At 45.7% G+C, this 17,190-nt stretch overlaps 1 protein-coding gene across 2 annotated transcripts in view; it reads right to left on the bottom strand.

The window, feature by feature from the left end:
- Window positions 1–17,190, bottom strand: part of TMCO4 (transmembrane and coiled-coil domains 4) — a 1,142,020-nt gene that overhangs the window by 639,086 nt on the left and 485,744 nt on the right. For both annotated transcript variants that reach the window (XM_069610379.1, XM_069610380.1), the window contains one exon: window positions 10,351–10,448. In XM_069610379.1, the coding sequence (XP_069466480.1) occupies window positions 10,351–10,448 (98 nt within the window). The remainder of the gene's footprint in view (window positions 1–10,350; window positions 10,449–17,190) is intronic.

Genomic DNA, 17,190 nt, shown 5'->3' with positions numbered 1-17,190 from the left:
AGTCCGTTAACTTCAGGACCCATAAAGGAACAAACAATACCTTTGCGGATGAATATTTCCTCCCATCAAGAATCTGTTGTCTTTGATGTAATCCGTACAGCACACTATCCAGTAATTTTAGGGTTACCTTGGCTTCGTACCCATAATCCTTATATCAATTGGAAGGCGGGCATTGTTTTTCTGGGCTCTGAACATTGTTTGACGCACTGTCTCTTGGACGGAGCTGTTGGGTTTCGTCCTACTATTTCCATGTTGGAAAATACAGGTTCCATCTCTATGTTGAACCATATTCAGGAATTACCCCTCGAATACAGGCAATTTCAGACAGTATTTTCCGATTCAGAATATGCCGAACTACCCCCACATCGGAGAGATGACTGTGCCTTGGAACTAGTTCCGGATGCACCGATTCCTTTCGGTCGCATGTATGTCCTATCAGGACGAGAACGTGAAATTCTTAAGGAATATCTTCAAAAGAATCTTCGCAATGGACTTATTCAAGAATCCACCTCGCCTGCTGGAGCTTCCTTATTCTTCATCCCCAAGAAAGAATCTACGGAATTCAGACCGTGTATAGATTACCAGGGCTTGAATAAGATCACAATCCCTGATCGCTATCCTATGCCTCTCATACCAGATATACTCGAAGCCGTTAAAGGAGCCACCATTTTCACAAAACTAGATCTCCGCGGGGCTTACCATCTCATCCGTATACGAGCTGGCGATGAGTGGAAGACGGCTTTCCGTACTCCTTTGGGACATTATTAATATAAAGTAATGCCTTTCGGCCTGTCCAACGCCCCCGCTGTCTTCCAACGCTTTATGGACCACATATTTTCAGACATTCTTCTTCACACAGTTATTGTCTACTTAGATGATATTCTGGTTTTCTCTACATCCCCATCGGAACACCGTCAGCGCGTGAAGGAAGTCCCACGGAGACTGTTTAACAATCATCTCTATTGCAAACTAGAGAAATGTGAGTTTCACAGGAACCAGGTTGCCTACCTAGGATACATAATTTCTGCAAATGAGGTAGCCATGGACCCTAGGAAAGTTTCAGCTATTACTGATTGGCCTATACCGACGTGCATCAAAGATCTACAGAGATTTCTGGGATTTACAAATTTTTATAGACGTTTCATCCCACATTATTCGCAAGAAATTCTCCCACTGACGGCTCTTCTTAAAAAGAATGTACGATTCTTTTGGTCAGAGGAGGCACAACTAGCATTTGAGAGACTGAAGGAAAATTTCCTCACAGGACCCATTTTGATTACTCCAGATCAAACCAAGAGATTCATTGTTAAATCTGACGCGTCTCATCAGGCCCTTGGGGCCGTTCTGCTTCAAGAAAATGATCAAGGAATAGAATGTCCTATAGCCTATCTTTCTAAGACACTGTCTCCCTCTGAAATAAATTATTCAGTGCTTGAAAAAGAACTACTAGCTATAAAAAGGGCATTTGAAGAGTGGAGACACCTGCTGTTGGGGGCAAGACACCCAGTTGAGGTCCGAACTGATCACAGTAATTTACGCGTTCTACAATATGCTCAGACCCGAAATAGCCGACAGGCACGTTGGGCACACTTCTTTTCACCGTATGAGATTGTATTCACCTTTATTCCCGGAAGAGCCAATCTCAAGGCAGATGCTTTGTCTAGAAAGGATTATAACTCCTCTACGCCTTTCCGAACAGAGCCTCTGTTTCCCAGAGCCACATTCGTGCAGGTAGTTACCACATTTCTGCAAAACGTGGCTAACTCAACTTTGCAATTTATTCAGTTGAATCCAAAATTTCTGGCAACCTGGAAACTTACCTTGGTCCAAGGATGTGCTTATAATAACAAAAAGCTCTTCCTCCCTTCGAGTGAACTACGAAGAACGGTTCTGAATCTTTGTCACGACTCCTACCTAGCTGGTCACAGAGGTGTGGCTAATACTAAAGAATTGATCCAGCGTAATTTCTGGTGGCCGGAAATGACTCGAGACATCATAGATTACGTTTCCGCTTGTGCCATCTGCTTGCAATCTAAATGCCCGCGATCTGCCCCTTCGGGCCTCCTCTCAGTAATGCCAGTTCCTAACCGTCCTTGGCAAATGATTTCAACAGATTTTATTGTCGATCTGCCACTCTCGGACGATTGCACAGTTATCATGGTCACAATCGATTACTTCACAAAATTGGCACATTTTGTTCCACTTCCGCGGATTCCTACCGCATCCCAGATGGCAAAGATTTTTCTTTCACGGATTTTCTCTCTTCACGGACTTCCTGAGACCATCGTTTCTGATCGAGGTTCACAATATACATCTCGTTATTGGCAGCAAGTATGCAAGAGTTTGCATATCTCCCGAGCATTGAGTTCAGGATTCCATCCACAGACGAATGGTCAGACGGAACGTCTAAATCAGACCCTTGAGGGTTATTTGTGTTGTTACATCTCTTCCTCACAAGACAACTGGTGTTCTTTGTTGCCTTTGGCAGAATTCCCATATAATAACTCTCGACACTCAGCCTTGGGGTTCAGCCCTTTCTTTTGCTCCTACGGATATCAAGCTTTCCCGATGTGGACAATCTCATCAATGCTATTCAGATGGGACATCGAACAGCCAGGACCTCTCTTCTGGAAGCCCAGGCCCGTGTCAAACGCTCTGCTGATAGACATCGCACTCCAGCTCCGAGAATGGTGCCAGGAGATTTAGTTTGGTTGGCTTCACGATTTTTACCTCGTCATCTGGTGCCGTCCAAATTGTCCCCGAGATACTTCGGTCCCTTTCCCGTTTTGCAACGAATGGGGTCTTCTGCTTACAAGCTCAAGCTCCCTCCGTCTTGGTCCAGGATTCATCCTGTTTTCCATGTGTCGCAATTGAAGAAGGACGTGGTGGATCGTTTTTCCCCGAGTACGGATGGGTGCACCCCCTCCTGTCATCACCCCGATGGGTCCCGAATATGAAGTGGCTGGTATTTGTGATTCTCGTCTTTTTCGGGGACGTCTGCAGTTCTTGATTGACTGGAAGGGGTATTCTCCGGCTGATCGCTCTTGGGAACCTGCATCGGCTGTTCATGCTCCGGCTCTGGTCCGCCGATTTTTTCGATCCCATCCGAATAAACCGGGTGGCCCGGGGCATTTGAGGGGGCATACTGTCACGCCCCTTCGAAGGCGGTGGTCCTTGTGGCATCGATGGACCTTAGGACGACGGGTGTCAGCCATTTTTACTAGTAAGATGGCCGCCGTAACTGGAGTTGCGGGTCTAGCCTCTGCACGACTCGGTTTCCAGGAAGTGCTGTCTCCCTACCCGAGTGTAGGTATATCTGTTCCTGTGATCAGCACACAATTGCGTTGCTACTCTGCTTCAACAACGCTACGTAAGTTTGCATCTAGGTATCCTGATACGGCTTGCTAAACACTACCTTTCAGCATTCTAAACTTTCCTGCTCTGTCTCAATTTCAGTGCATTCCTCACTGCCTCTCTGTCTCCCGATTCCACGGACTCCATCTCTTTCTCACCCAAGTTTGCCCACCGGTCTCGTTCCGGAGCGCGTAAAGCTTTATTCGGAATTCACCGACATATTGAATTCCCGTTTCTCTACCTTTCCCGACTTACTATTCTCTCTTCCTTCGCATAGTTACAGGCTTATGTCCCACCAGTATTGCGACCGCCCGTGCAAAACTCTGCTCTATCAAAACAACTCCTAGCTCCGCCCTTCATGCCTCTCAGGTAAAGACTTCCCCGTGGCTTTCCACTATTCAATCTAGTTATCTTACTAGTTCTCATCAAAACCTTTCTTACTATCGTAGAAGTTTTCTGAAGTTTCTGACTGGCACCTTTTCCCACACATCGTTCCTGTTTAAGGGTAATCAACATTCCTATACATCTTACATTTCCATTTTTCCACTTACCTGCTTATACTTACCAGTTTCTTTCTCTTTCAAGACGAACGTCCTCCGGACTTCACCTGAATCTCCGCCTGCAATTGAAGACATCTTACCGCTACCTTCGGCACAGGGTTTTCTTCCCCCAGAGGGTTTCCCTGGGACTTCTTCTCCTACCTGGTTTATCTGGGAGGGGGAAGAGGTACTTGGGAGGCTTTCACTTTCATCTCCCTCGCTTGGAACAAGGAGAGTTTTGCCCTGCTGGAAGGTGTCAGTCACAGGACAGGAAGAGAGGTAACGGTGAGTCCTTGGGGTAACCTGCCAGTTGTTTAAATTGTAATGATTATTGTGACATTCATCATTTATGACAGGCTTGTCGTGTGGGCGTTGACTTGGTCCTGCTGTGTTGCGGTGTTACTCAGCGGGACATCCGCCTCGGTGTATCCTGAGTGGCCCTTTGCAGGGTGGTGGTGGCAGCAGACATTAAAGGCCTGAATGCACCTCTCCCAGATGGGCCTGTATCCTCCTCCTCCTCTGATGCCTCTGGTGATGCACGAGTGCCTGTAGGGGACATATAAAATGTCATCAGGTATGGTCCCCCACGTGTGTTGGCATGTAAGACACATTTGCTATGGTACAGAGTGACACCCCAGACATATGGGCAAATGGGCATGGTTGGTCAGGGAGTATTGAATGTGGGCCCAGCAGCATGGGGTTGCTTGTAGGGATGAGTGTGTAACACAAGGCCAGTTGGTCTTTGGCCTGTTTGTGGGGAGGGCAGGTTGTCCATGCTGGGGCAGCTGACATCTGGCATGCATGCTTGTGGTCCTTCATGCCCCCACATCCCATTCCCCGGGTGGCACTCACATGGTGGGCGGGGGGGGTGTCTCAGTTCATGGCACTGTCATGGCTCTAGGGGGCACTGCTGGGCAGCCAGCAAGGCTGCACTGTGGTGCACTGTGATTGGCAGGCTGAGCAAATGACAGTGTGGGGGACATGTACTTCCCTGTGTCTTGTCTGCCATGCCAACATGGGGCAGGGTAACTGTGCCAAAACATGCTGGTGTGACTGCAGCATGGTGTTGTGGTTACTCACGCACCTCAATCATGTTGGCACAGGGTGCGCCAGTAGGGGTGTGGTGCGCATGGCATTTGGTTGGATCACATGCCACTCCTTCCCGCTGCTGTGACGCTCAGGGATGCCCTTGTTGCCCTGCCCCATGTCTGCTGCGGAGGGTGGCTGATGTGCCACCCCCTCACTCCACCCTGTTGGTATGCCCAGCTTCTGGGTCTACTTTTATGTGTCCCTGTCTACTCGGGCTTGTTATGCTGGGCTGTCATCTGTGCATGCACTTGCATTGAAGCGTGCGGGGGTGGAGGGGTATGACTCACCTCCTGACTCCTGGCACCCGCCTCTGTACTGCCGACTCCCTCTATCCCTTGATGTCCAGCACCGTACTGCATTTCTCCTCCCAGGCGGTGAGGACCAGTGGTCCCACAGTGCCTCGTCCAGTCGCCAGGGACTCCTGGCGGTGTTGTGACAGCAGTCCCCGCACCCTGGCCCTCAGGTCGTTCCATCTCTTGCAGCAGTCCTCTCCATCACAGGGTACACTTGCCACTGCTGTCACCTGATGGCCTTCCAGGTGGCTTTGCTGTGCTGCCCATTGGTCTTCCACTGCCGACTGCCATAAAGATCCTCGCAGTGGGCAATGACCTCATTTGTAAGGACCACCAGCTCCCCCTCACAAAATTTGGGTTTGCACAGGTGATGTTCAGCCACCTTGCCTCCCATCCTCTCCTGGGACATTCTTCCTTCTTTAAAGGACCGGATGGCTGCAGGAAGTGGAGATATTTAATGGATTGTGTTTTTCAAAATGGATGCCAAAATGCTTCCCGTTCCGGCGATGATGCAATTTATGCCGGCGCTAATAGCGCTGGGATAGCGGCAGTAGCGCTTTTAGCGCCACTGCCGCTATCCCTTATTTCGGGGCAGTTTCCGCCAGGCGCTGATAGCGTTATCGCCAGAGATGGGGGCGCGTGCACCCCAGGTTGTGATACGGTACTAATACCGACGCACGACCTGGCGGTAACTCTACTTCCGCTCTGTGGAAATTGCGCCGGATTACCTCCCGACTTGTGATGAGGCCCGTTGTCTTTCAAGTTCTGACAGATTCGTATGTTTGCATGGTTCACTGCTTGTTTGTGTACTGGTGGCTAAACAAAATGTTTCCTTTCTCAGCGATGCGAGAAGGTAGACTCTTCTATGTGCTCTTTGTTGACAGATTTCCATTTCATCCTTGTTCGGATCAAGATTTCCAGATGCCCTGTATGAATTTGCAGTAATTTCTCAAATTCCATTCCAAGGCCAAGTGACCACAGATTTTGGTCACCTTCTAGCCTCCAAGTCATTTTTCCATGATTGAAGCGTGGCCATTTGTTTAGCGAACTGGATGGTTTTACCGTGACCCCAATTCTATCCATCTATCAAGTAAAAGCTGTTCCCAATAGAATAGCCCCTACCTTCTTCTTACAGCAGGAGGCCAATTTAGCATATATTGTTGATACCATTAATCTAAGTCGAATACAATTGTGAGTACGGTTTTGCAGGAACGAAGTATTTCACCTTAAGCACATGATAATATGGGACTTAGTGGCTTTCGGTGTGGGTTTTTGCAGCGTGTGGTTGAAATACATCGAAAAAATAACTAACTTCCCTGAGCTGCCAGCAGATACTGAACAAATGACCTAGTGATGGGACATTTCATTCAAAAGCTTTGTTTGGGACTTACTTTGAATGCAAAATATCAAGCAGATTAGACAAAGTAAAGACTAAAAAACGAACTAAGCAGCATCTTGCCATGGAGTTATATTATGCATCTGAGAAATATACGAATTGGTGCGAAAGCGCCAAATACACGGCATGCTATTTAACCTTTGGGCAAACAGATTTCCAATAGTTTCCCCTGGAAAAACGGAGAAATACGATTTCCCACGAAGGCAACTTTATTGTCCTTGTAGCAAAACAATGGTGGAGGCTCGAGCACACTTGTTTTCTGTCCCCTCTATACTCATATACCCACATAGGAAGCACATACTCTTTATCCTGACGCAGAGAATGCCAATCAACGGATAGAGGTAGAACGACTTTTGTGCTCTATGGCAAATAAATCAATTGCTCTTGCATTGTATAAACGGCAAAATGCATATAAATCAAGCTTCTTCATATGCAAGACAATATTTTACCAGTACTTGCTTCGTAATTGACAGACATTATTATCTATCATGTTATTACTTTATACTCTGACAATGTAAAACGTGTTAATTAGCATTTTTTTATGGCGTGTGAATGTTTTTTATCTGTAATTGCAATGACTGCTTGATAGTGTGTTTACGTTTGTTTAATTGTTTGTTTTAACCACGTCATTTTGGATTCCATTTGTATTGGCTTCATGGCAATTCTTCCGAATTGAACTATTTACTACTATTACTAGTGATATAAAGTTTTGATCTAATCAAGATGTGGCCATTACGTTACAAAATGTTGGAATTTCAAGAAAGGCCACATGAACAGTATTAATTGCAGTCACCCTGGCCCTCATTACGAGGTCGGCGGGTTTGCTGCCAACCCTGACGCAATGTTGCGGACGGTGCCGGTGCTACCATGGTAACTTTGCCCGCCAGGTCCGCTGTGCCTGGCAGGGTCAGACCTGTCGGGCGCATCAGCCCCAGCAGGCAGACTCATAGTGTGGCGGCCCGGAAACAAGGATGGCAGTAAGCTTACAGGCACCCTTGTTTCCAGATCACCACACTTGTAATGAAACCCCATGTCTTGTTTGTACACAAGTCACCTAATGCTTTCCTTTTGAATCTAGAACTTTCAATTTATGATTGATTATTGGCACGCCAACATCTCTTCCCATGGGCCCATTTTTGCATTCAAATCCCCTAACAGGATTCTAGTGGTTTCTCTGTCAAAATGCTTAATTATGGCCTCCTTAATCACGTGCTCGATTTGATCCAAAAAAGTATTGATTGATTTTATAACCATATACTGAACATTTACACTGATGGCATTAAGCAGGGTTTTATCCAGGAATGTAATTTCTGTCAACAAGAGTCCTGGGTAGTCATGATCTATCTTTGTGACATAGTTAATTTTTCAATTTCGAATGCTCGTTTGTAGGCATCCTGAATGTCTTTGGATATCGCAGCTGTTTAGACCAAATGATATTTTATTTTTTACCAAGTGTATTGCATCTGTGTTTTCTGTTAAAAGATTAGATCAAAAACGAGGGCACAATTAAGGATATGTGTGGCACTGGTTTTAGACCTTAATCCAGCAATATTCCAGGCTTTGAAATTAAGTTTTCATGTTCACCCTACACCAGTCATGACTTTTCTTTTTAGGATGCAAGGTCCACCTGTTTTTGAAGCTTCTTCTCAGAGCACAGTGAAGATGTGAACACTTCTTGGCAATTTACAGGTTTTAGTTCAGCACCTTGAGTGTGAATTATTTGCAACCTTGGAAGTGTGCTGTCTATAGGAGGCAGCACAAACATTTTCTGTTGTTTGCTTGGCAGATTTAAATGGAATCTTCTGTAGGCACCTAGGTATAATATTTTTAGGATGTTCCTAGTTTTGGAGGAGCTTGTTTTGGAGCTATTTGAATTTTTCTAGATATCCAGTTTGGATAGGCTTAGAGGGCTGATGAAGTCTATTTTTCACACCCAGTAAAGGGGGGGGATTTGCATATTTACTTATTAAGACTTTGTATCTTCTTGTGCATTTTAATTATATTTCTGTATGTTCATGTGCAAGGTCCGGAATTATTGACTGTACATGGATATTACATCTGACCTGCATTTTAAAAACAACTGCATGGCCACCAGGGCCCTGTATTGTTACTGCTATACTTAATCTGCATCTGACCTCATTCAAAATGTCTAGACTTCGTCCCTGGGCCTTTACCGGCCAAGTACGCCTCCCGACGCAGGGTGATAGCTATATTCAGTACCAAAATGAGTTTGTAGGGCTAATAATTATAGTATTTTTTAACAGAAGTAAAAACTAAAAAGCCGCCGTCCCCGATTATATCAGCAGCATGATGTGATCTGTGAGAGACTGTTTTTTCTGCCCTTATCTAGTTGTCAGTTTCCTTGTTCTTTTTCCTCATTAAAGGGCCAGGACAATTGTATGTCTGTATAAAAGTAGCAAAAATGCACTGTTTTGGAGGAAGTTTGTAAAACAAAACAAAATTTGAAAGAAAGTCAGATTACATTATGTATATTTGTTTATTAGTTTTGAGGATTGAAATTTCATTTTAATTGAAAGCATTCCGTGATCCTACCAAAAGGCGGAGTTATTCAGTGCAACAAGTTCCTTTCTGTGGTTCCTCAAAAAAATGCATGGGGCCTGTTCTGGCCTTAACCTCGTTTCAATGTTCTGCAAGATCTTGCCATTTCATTCACCTGCATATAAAACCATGGATCTCACATAAATTATTTTCTGTAGAATAAATTATATTATGGCAATTTCCTGTGCAAAGGATGCCCATCCTATTTTGTCAAACCACTTTAGGGTGTTAAGAATGCTGCAGCATTACTCTGAGCAGGAGTCTGCAGATTGAACCACATCCCTCCCGTGCTTCACCGACTTCCCTGGCTTCCGGTTCAGCATTATATTGAATGTAAGCCTCTCTGTGTGGCCCAATGGACTTTGTTCTCTGGAACAGTGCAGACACATTTCTCTCTCGTTATGCTTTAGCTTTGCACTTCTTGCTACAGATCCCTACTATTAAAAGGAAAAGGTTAGGTGATCAAGAGAGTGGAAGGCTATACCGCTGGTTATTTGCTCCATCTCCAATCTCCTCACATTTATGAAGGGACTAGCCACGATTACAAGGCCTTTCTAATGTTACATCCTTTAATTTATCTTCAGCTAGCTCCATGAGCTCTTGGGTTAATGCACACTCGAGACATGAGACAAACATAAAATACAATAGAAGGAAGATAAGAAAACACATGTACATCCTAGCACCATACAAAATGGAGTAACCACCATGTATTGGTAAAGAAGCTTGTAGCTTTATCATTTCCTCTGCACATCCTCCACTAGTTTTATCCCCATCACATCCATTTGCCTGTATAATCATCCTTCCCTCTCATTCAGCCCTTATGAGCCTTGCCCTTCCTCTTACAATCTATCAGCATCATCCTTTCCTCCTTTCCCTTTTGTCCCAACTTGACAATTTAGTTCTACTTCCGCCTTCCGTTGTTGCTTTTCCGGACTTTCTCTATTGCTCACCAGTTTGTTCACTCCATTATATTCCACTTTTTCGTGCCCTACTTAACTCTTGTGTTCGCTCCCTCACTCTTCTGTTCCATCTTTTCCTTCCTTGCCTCCCACCTTCCCTGCTGCCTTCATCCACTGATTATTACTTCACCATGCCTCCCTTTACCTGGACATGTACTTACCTATCATAGTGCCACCTCCTACAGTAGCCAGGCCAATAAGCAAGTATCGCTTAATTTTCTTCTTTTTCTCTCTCTTCTTTCGTGATGCCTCTGACAACCTGAAGAGAAAGAAAGGTTGTGTGAAGTGTTCAAAAAAGCTAAGATTTAATAGAAGTACTGTAGAACATGGAAAACATCTACTTTCACATCAAGTGTATATTGAAAAAATCTTTCCTGTTGTGCACTGCACATTGCTGTAAAGTAAGTCCCCACAGCCCCTGAGGCGGAAGGAAGCTCCAATATTCGGGTGCGCTGCTAGACCCTTGGCGCCTGTTTGTCTCTGGATGGTAGAAAACAAAGACGCCGCTTACCACCACATTATGCAAAGAATGTGTCATTTTGGTTTAGGCTACTGTCTCCACACACCACTAATTGGAGTTCTCAATGCTCTAAGTAATCAAGCATCCAGATACAAGGAGACCAATAGGGCAGACCAGGACTGAAAGAAGAGAACGAAAGTGGGACCAATAAGAAATCGAATTTCCCAAAAATCAACTCCAGAACACAGTACTAGCAAATCAAAACACAGAGCGTTAGAAACATATGTTACAGGGTTACTCGTGTTCATGAGTCATGGAAATATCTGTGATACAAGACAAAGGAACACATGACTGAATTTAAAGGTGGTATCATCTGTTGAAGCAGCACAAGGGACTCTCACATTTGGATATCCTTGCACCAGAGTTGTGGATGAAGGACAACCAAATCTGCTGAAGGCAAACCAGGACACTCGATTGGGCATATACTAATTCTAGGTCTATTTAGAGCATTGCCTATTGTTGTAATACCAGGAACACAGTGCAAGCCCTTCTTCGTGAACGCCTAGGTGTGTATGAAGCATTGTCTAGCAATTCCAGCACATCAAGGACCTCAGAAAAGGGTTGTGTGGAGCCCAGTCCCATGTTGCTATCAGCTACAGAGGAGGGTGCTGATTACGGACAAATGTAAACCAGAGACATAGAAAGTGTCCCTTTCCAACCCTGTGCATGTGTGTGGAGCACTGTCTGCTTATTGCACACAAATATTAATCCCATGGTCCATTTCCTCAAAGGTATGTTTGGGAGGTACCTGCAAAATAAGGTACAAAGATGGACACTCTCCAACAGAGAGGTGTGTGCAGAGCACCACCAGCTGCTAGCGGAACACCAGGAGCCCTCACAATGGCCTGTCCTGATCTCAGAGGAAGCACCCCCTGCTGATGGGAGAATACCATGAATCCTCACAGTAACTTCTTCTAACTCAGAAGGAACACAGGGAGCACAATCTGCTGATACCAAAACACTATGAGCACTGTGTGTGAGGGAGACAGACTCCCAACAGTAGAATAACACAGATCTGTTCAACACAAGAGGTGTGTACAGACAGACATTTCTATTTCAGCATAACATAAATCCTGCCCTTGTCTAAGAGGTATGTGCAGACTACCTTTTCCCAGAAGGCCACACACCATGAACACTAGCAAGGACATGTCCTGACTACTAGCATGCCAGTGATACTATGGATCTAACCTCAGAGGTGTGAACTAAATACTCCTGTTGATCAAAACACACCAAGAACACTCACTGGAGCCATCTTGCTGATAAAGTGTAGGAAAAGTACTGTCTGCTGATGCAACACTAGGAACTGACAAAAGGTCCTGGCCCAAGGGGTATAACTCCCATAAGACTTTACATTCGACAATAAATACACTGTTTCCTCTGTGATACTCCAAAGTCTTAGTTCAGTCTAATGTACCTTAATGCTAATATCAAATGAGACTACCCATTGCATTTCAGTCAGCCCGAGAACCCTCATGTCCTGCAGGGTGAGAGCTATGATGTATGCATTCCGTAACAGTGGTACTTTATTGTGCAACTTTAGCTGGTTCTTTAATTCACATACTTTTGAGTTACATACCTGGTGGCTCCACACTGACAGGCAGCAGAACACAAGCAAAAACACAATGTAAATTAGTATGCTTATCAACATCACTTTATTATTAGGTGCACCACATTATACATAAGTGGAGAAGAGTAGGCAGCAAAGGGTTAAGGCATTTGACTGGTGTTCAGGCTGTTCACAAAAAAACCTATAAAATTCAGGTTGTGGTTACACATCCAAGGGTGCTGTGGTGTCTAGAGTTTTGATGAGTGGAGACATTGCTCGAGGGAGTGGATGCTTGGTGCTTCAGAGCTTTTGATTCTCCTGTTGAATTGATAGAATTATCACTTAGTAAGAGAATCCTATATGTTGTGCAGCTGTCTCTGCCAGTAAAGCCCATGAAGTGAGCTGAATGCTCAGTGAGTGGACAGGCTCAATTTGTAGACTGGAGGGCGTAAGGTGGTATGTTTGGTGAGATCTATGAGCTTGATAGGGCACGTCTTGGAGGAGCCAAGGGTGTGTGCTAAGCTAGTGGGTTTCTCAAACTTCGTAAGGTGGTCCAACCTCAGAAGGTACTGTGAGAAACCTAGGGGTATTCTCCCATGTAGACCCTGAGAATCCTCTATTCGGGTGGCCAGGGGAGGGCCATCGCTTCCGGATCCAAATGCTGGGGGTGGGCAAGCGAGGGAGGATCACCTGGGTATGGGAGATCAGGGTTGCCCACAGGAGAATACACTAAAGCAGACACAGTATTCCAACCAGACAGCAGTGGAATAGGAAGTCCCAGATGCCTTTGTAGGATAGCTTAACTCTCATGACTTAAATCTTGGTGGCAGGATCCTTAGATCTTACCCTAGCCATTTTGGCCCCAGAGTTAAGGACAAAAAGAGCTAATGACCCAAAAGAGAGAGGGAGGAAGACACAGGTTATACAGGATCAGAGCACTGAGAAGAATTATTCATTCCCTCCAAATCATTGGGAAAGACACCCAACGCCCTCTACCCGTAGATCACCAGCAGACCGGAAGGAAGGACAATTTCCTCCCGCAGGGGTGAACCCACCAGGAGAAAGTCCCCAGGCAATATTCAGATAAGGTAATCAGAACTCAACTAACACCTGGTTATCCCTCAAACAATCTCCCCTAATCTCCAAGGAAGATTTACACTCGCACTTCATCTTGCCTCCCCATTTTCAAGATATACTGAGACGAGAAGGAGGCATCTAGGATCAATGAGGATCCCCTATAGGAATAACATGGGGCAAGTGACTTTAGTGAGAAGCACTGTCCCACTAATAGAGTCAGGCATGGGTAGGTAACCATTCATATCCGACTCCACTTGACTGTGTGTTCAGCTATAAAAACTGTGGTCAGTCACAACAGATCTGAGCGAGCTGGGGATGCAGTATGGTCCAGGGACACCCAGAAACGGAGAGTAGCAGGAGCTACAGGCAGGAGGAAGTCAGCGTGAAGAAACACTGGCCCGGTGTGTGTGGGCTGCAGTGTTGCGAGGGAGCCGTGCCTCCAGGGAGCTGGAGAAGCGCTGGCTGCATTCCACATCGGAGGACATGCAAAGTGCTTGTTTCCTTGGAGCCATTGCCAATGCCAAAGGTGCCTGAGGGTCAGTGGTGAGACCCAGACCTCCATCCTGCATTGACTGAAGGAGCCGCCTCTCTACACGATGCTGCCCGGTGAGGTTCATGACAGAATGCAAGCAAAACCCCGGGAGCGTGCGTTTAGATGAGAGCGGAGGGGGAGGGGCACGAACAAGGAAGCGGCATAGACTCAGAAAGAAAGAAAAGCGTGATAGTCAAAAGTGAAATGGCTGAAAGTGCATCAAGGAGAAAGAAAGCAAGAGAAGAGCAGATTGGGGGCGAAAGGCAAATAAAAGACTGATCAAAGTAGAAGATTGAGAGAAAGTGAAAAAGAAACATTGAATGTAAGAAGAGAGTGGCACGTGAACGGTAAAGAAGAGTGCCTGGGGCACGCAAAGGAAGGTGCAAGTGAGCACAGAACCGAAAGAGGGTGCAAAGGTACACGGAAACGACAGCAAATTAGCAAAGAAGGTGCAAGGGTTCACAGAAGGAAAAACAGATCAGCAAAGTGCCTGGGGCACGTTAAAAAGTGTGCATGTAAAGGAAAGCAGAAGAAAGCAAAGTGACAGGGGCATGTCAAAGAGGGTGCAAGTGTGCACAGAAAGGAAAGCAGAAGAAAAGGGATGCAAAGGGCATCAGAGGGAAATAAAGAGGTACACAAGAGCAAAGAGAGCGGCACGAGGGTCAGAGTGGTCATGCCAAGGAAAACCAAAAAGCCTGGCGTTTTCTAAAGCTTCTGATTCTACCCCATGAAAGAATGGTTTAAGTATTCAAGACAGAACTGTAATAAATCATATGTTGTGTTTGGAAGCTGGCAGACGCCTAGAGCTTGGGGAATGAAGGAGATCCTGAGAGGCCTATTTAAGAAATCAAAGTGCATCCCGATAAAGAACTGAGATTTGTGTTTCAAAGTTGAGCTTGGGGAAGGGAACCCTAAGAGGCCTAACCAAGTCAGAGACTTGTTAAGTTTTGTTGAACTGGTAAAGAGGATCGAAGCGTGGGAAAGGGAACGCCGGAAAGTTTGCAAGAGGAACTGTGCTGTTAATATTTTGAATGGTGTTTTGAAACTTGATGAAGCTGAAGCTTGGGGAAGGGAACCCAAAAGAATTTAAAGACATTTGAACATAGCTGGAATGGCTACAAACGACCTGTGGAGAAGGTCTTACGAAAAGCTATGTGGAGTGAACTTAATTGTGTGACATTGACCCAACAGCACATGATGAAAGACCACCTGAAACCAATTCTGGTTTCCATTTTTGTTGAACCACTCATTTTCTTATTTTTGAAAAGACTTCCTATCACATTTTTGTATAGAGTGAGGGGAAGCATAGGTTTAGACACAGACAGACTTTTATTTTGGACTCTTAGACAGTGACGCCCATTAGAAACATCAGTTGCGGGAATGATCCCTTTAAAGTTAAGGCTAGTCAGGCATTACACCAAACCCAAGAACTTTAGTCAATAACTTTTTCGAACGAACTCACTTGAGTCTGTGTCTATCTTGATACCATGCCTGTCTCACAGTACTCAGTAAAATGGGGGCACTGATGGTATTGGGGGTCTTCAAGATGCAGAGGGAAAGTGTTGATGAATGTGGACAGACGTAGCTAGAAGAAACGTATGGCGTGAGTGCAACTTGGCCCAGAATAATAAAGTCACTGATAAAAGTAAAGGTGAATGGGTAAGACGTGGGTGTTAGCAGGTAAAATGGCATCACTTCCTCTGTGTCATGCCAATGCTGGTGTTTGCTGTTTCTGAAGGCTGGAAGGAGATACACTCCCTCAACTGTAAACATGTTATTCGCAGTGCAATAAGGACATATAGTGGCCAGGACTACACCTGTCCTTTCTGCCCACATACACAACACCACTGCCAGTGCAAATACAAAGGGCAGAGGTAATGTAATGACACGTGAAAGACAATAAACCTTACTAGTTTTAAACGTGTACTTTCCGGGCCATAGATTTTGGCTCCAACCATCTATCATTCAAAAGACCTGGAACTGTGCTTGGAAAATACAACGTATCAAAACGAAAGATGTGTAAACAAACTGTAGCAGTCACCTGATATATCATGCGTCTGCTTCTCACGACCTTTACCTGAGAGGATCAGACACCCAAGCATGTAACCTGAGGCACTTAGGGTATAGTAAAAGCCACGGAACAGATACAAGTAGCCCTACGGGGAAATAAAGGGTAAGCAGCATAGTGTATAGTCAGTGAAAGGTTAGGCCTATCTAGGAAAGAGCAGGTAGGTAGCACCCTTCCGACTACACAAGAAGACAAGCAGGAAGAGTATGGATGGTGAAGGATTATGTTGGGGCTTGCTACACACAGACGCTGGTGCAACACCAGCATACAGACTGCCACTAGGGTAAGGTTAACAAACCAGGAGGTCTCTTGCACAGTAATTGGACAGCATCATCTGTGGGAGACCTCCCTGAAAATAAAAACAAATAGGATTAATAACTATTGCTCACCTCTTTCTGTGGATGAGCAGGCGTGCAGCAGTTGAGCAGGTACCCCTAGTATCCCATCTCACCATTTTGTTTTTTTTTTAAAAGGGCTTCTCAGGCCCTGTGTGCCTGCTTCTCCCCTTGTAGTCAACTTCCTCGTTCCCTACACCTCCTGCCTCCCGGCCCGCCGACTGTCCCTGATTGGTGTTCCATCTGGGTCTTAAATGACCTTCCCTGGGCAGCCCTCTGCCCGGCCGCCCCTGTGGCTAAGGGCACCAAGGCAAAGGACGGGTTCTACAGGGGCGGCTCCAGATCGTGCCTGCAGGTGTCAGCGGGGGAAGCCAGTGGCAAGCCGTCAACCAGCAACGACTAGAACCAGTATGGTAGGAGTGGCCTGGGTGGGGAGTAGTGCAATTACTCTACCCTGAAAGCCTAGACGCTTAGCAAACTTATCTAAAACACTGTGATTATGTCCCGCTGCCTCCCACTCCCCCACACTGTCAAATATAGCTGTGTTTTGGACTGTACTCAACTGTTCTGTTGGGCGTAGGCCTCTCTCCCACTATACAGGACTCTCAAATCTTGCTGTGCCTGGGACTGTACTCAATTGCTCAACTGTGTCTCAAATCTAGCTGTGTATTGTACTGCACTCAATTGTTCTGTTAGGCGTGGACCTCTCTCCCACTATACAGGACTCTCAAATTTAGCTGTGTCTGGGACTGTACGCAATTGCTCAAGTGTATCTTAAATCTAGCTGTGCATAGTACTGTACTCAACTGCTCTGTTAGGCATAGGCATCTCTCCCACTATACAGGACTCTCAAATCTAGCTGTGTTGGGGACTGTACTCAATTGTTCTGTTGGGCGTAGGCCTCCCTCCCACTATACAGGACT

This window comes from Ambystoma mexicanum, chromosome 8 (assembly GCF_040938575.1).
Source record: "Ambystoma mexicanum isolate Mex_15411 chromosome 8, UKY_AmexF1_1, whole genome shotgun sequence".
In the NCBI taxonomy this organism is placed as follows: Eukaryota; Metazoa; Chordata; class Amphibia; order Caudata; family Ambystomatidae; genus Ambystoma; species Ambystoma mexicanum.
This window is presented reverse-complemented; position numbering and strand designations above follow the sequence as displayed.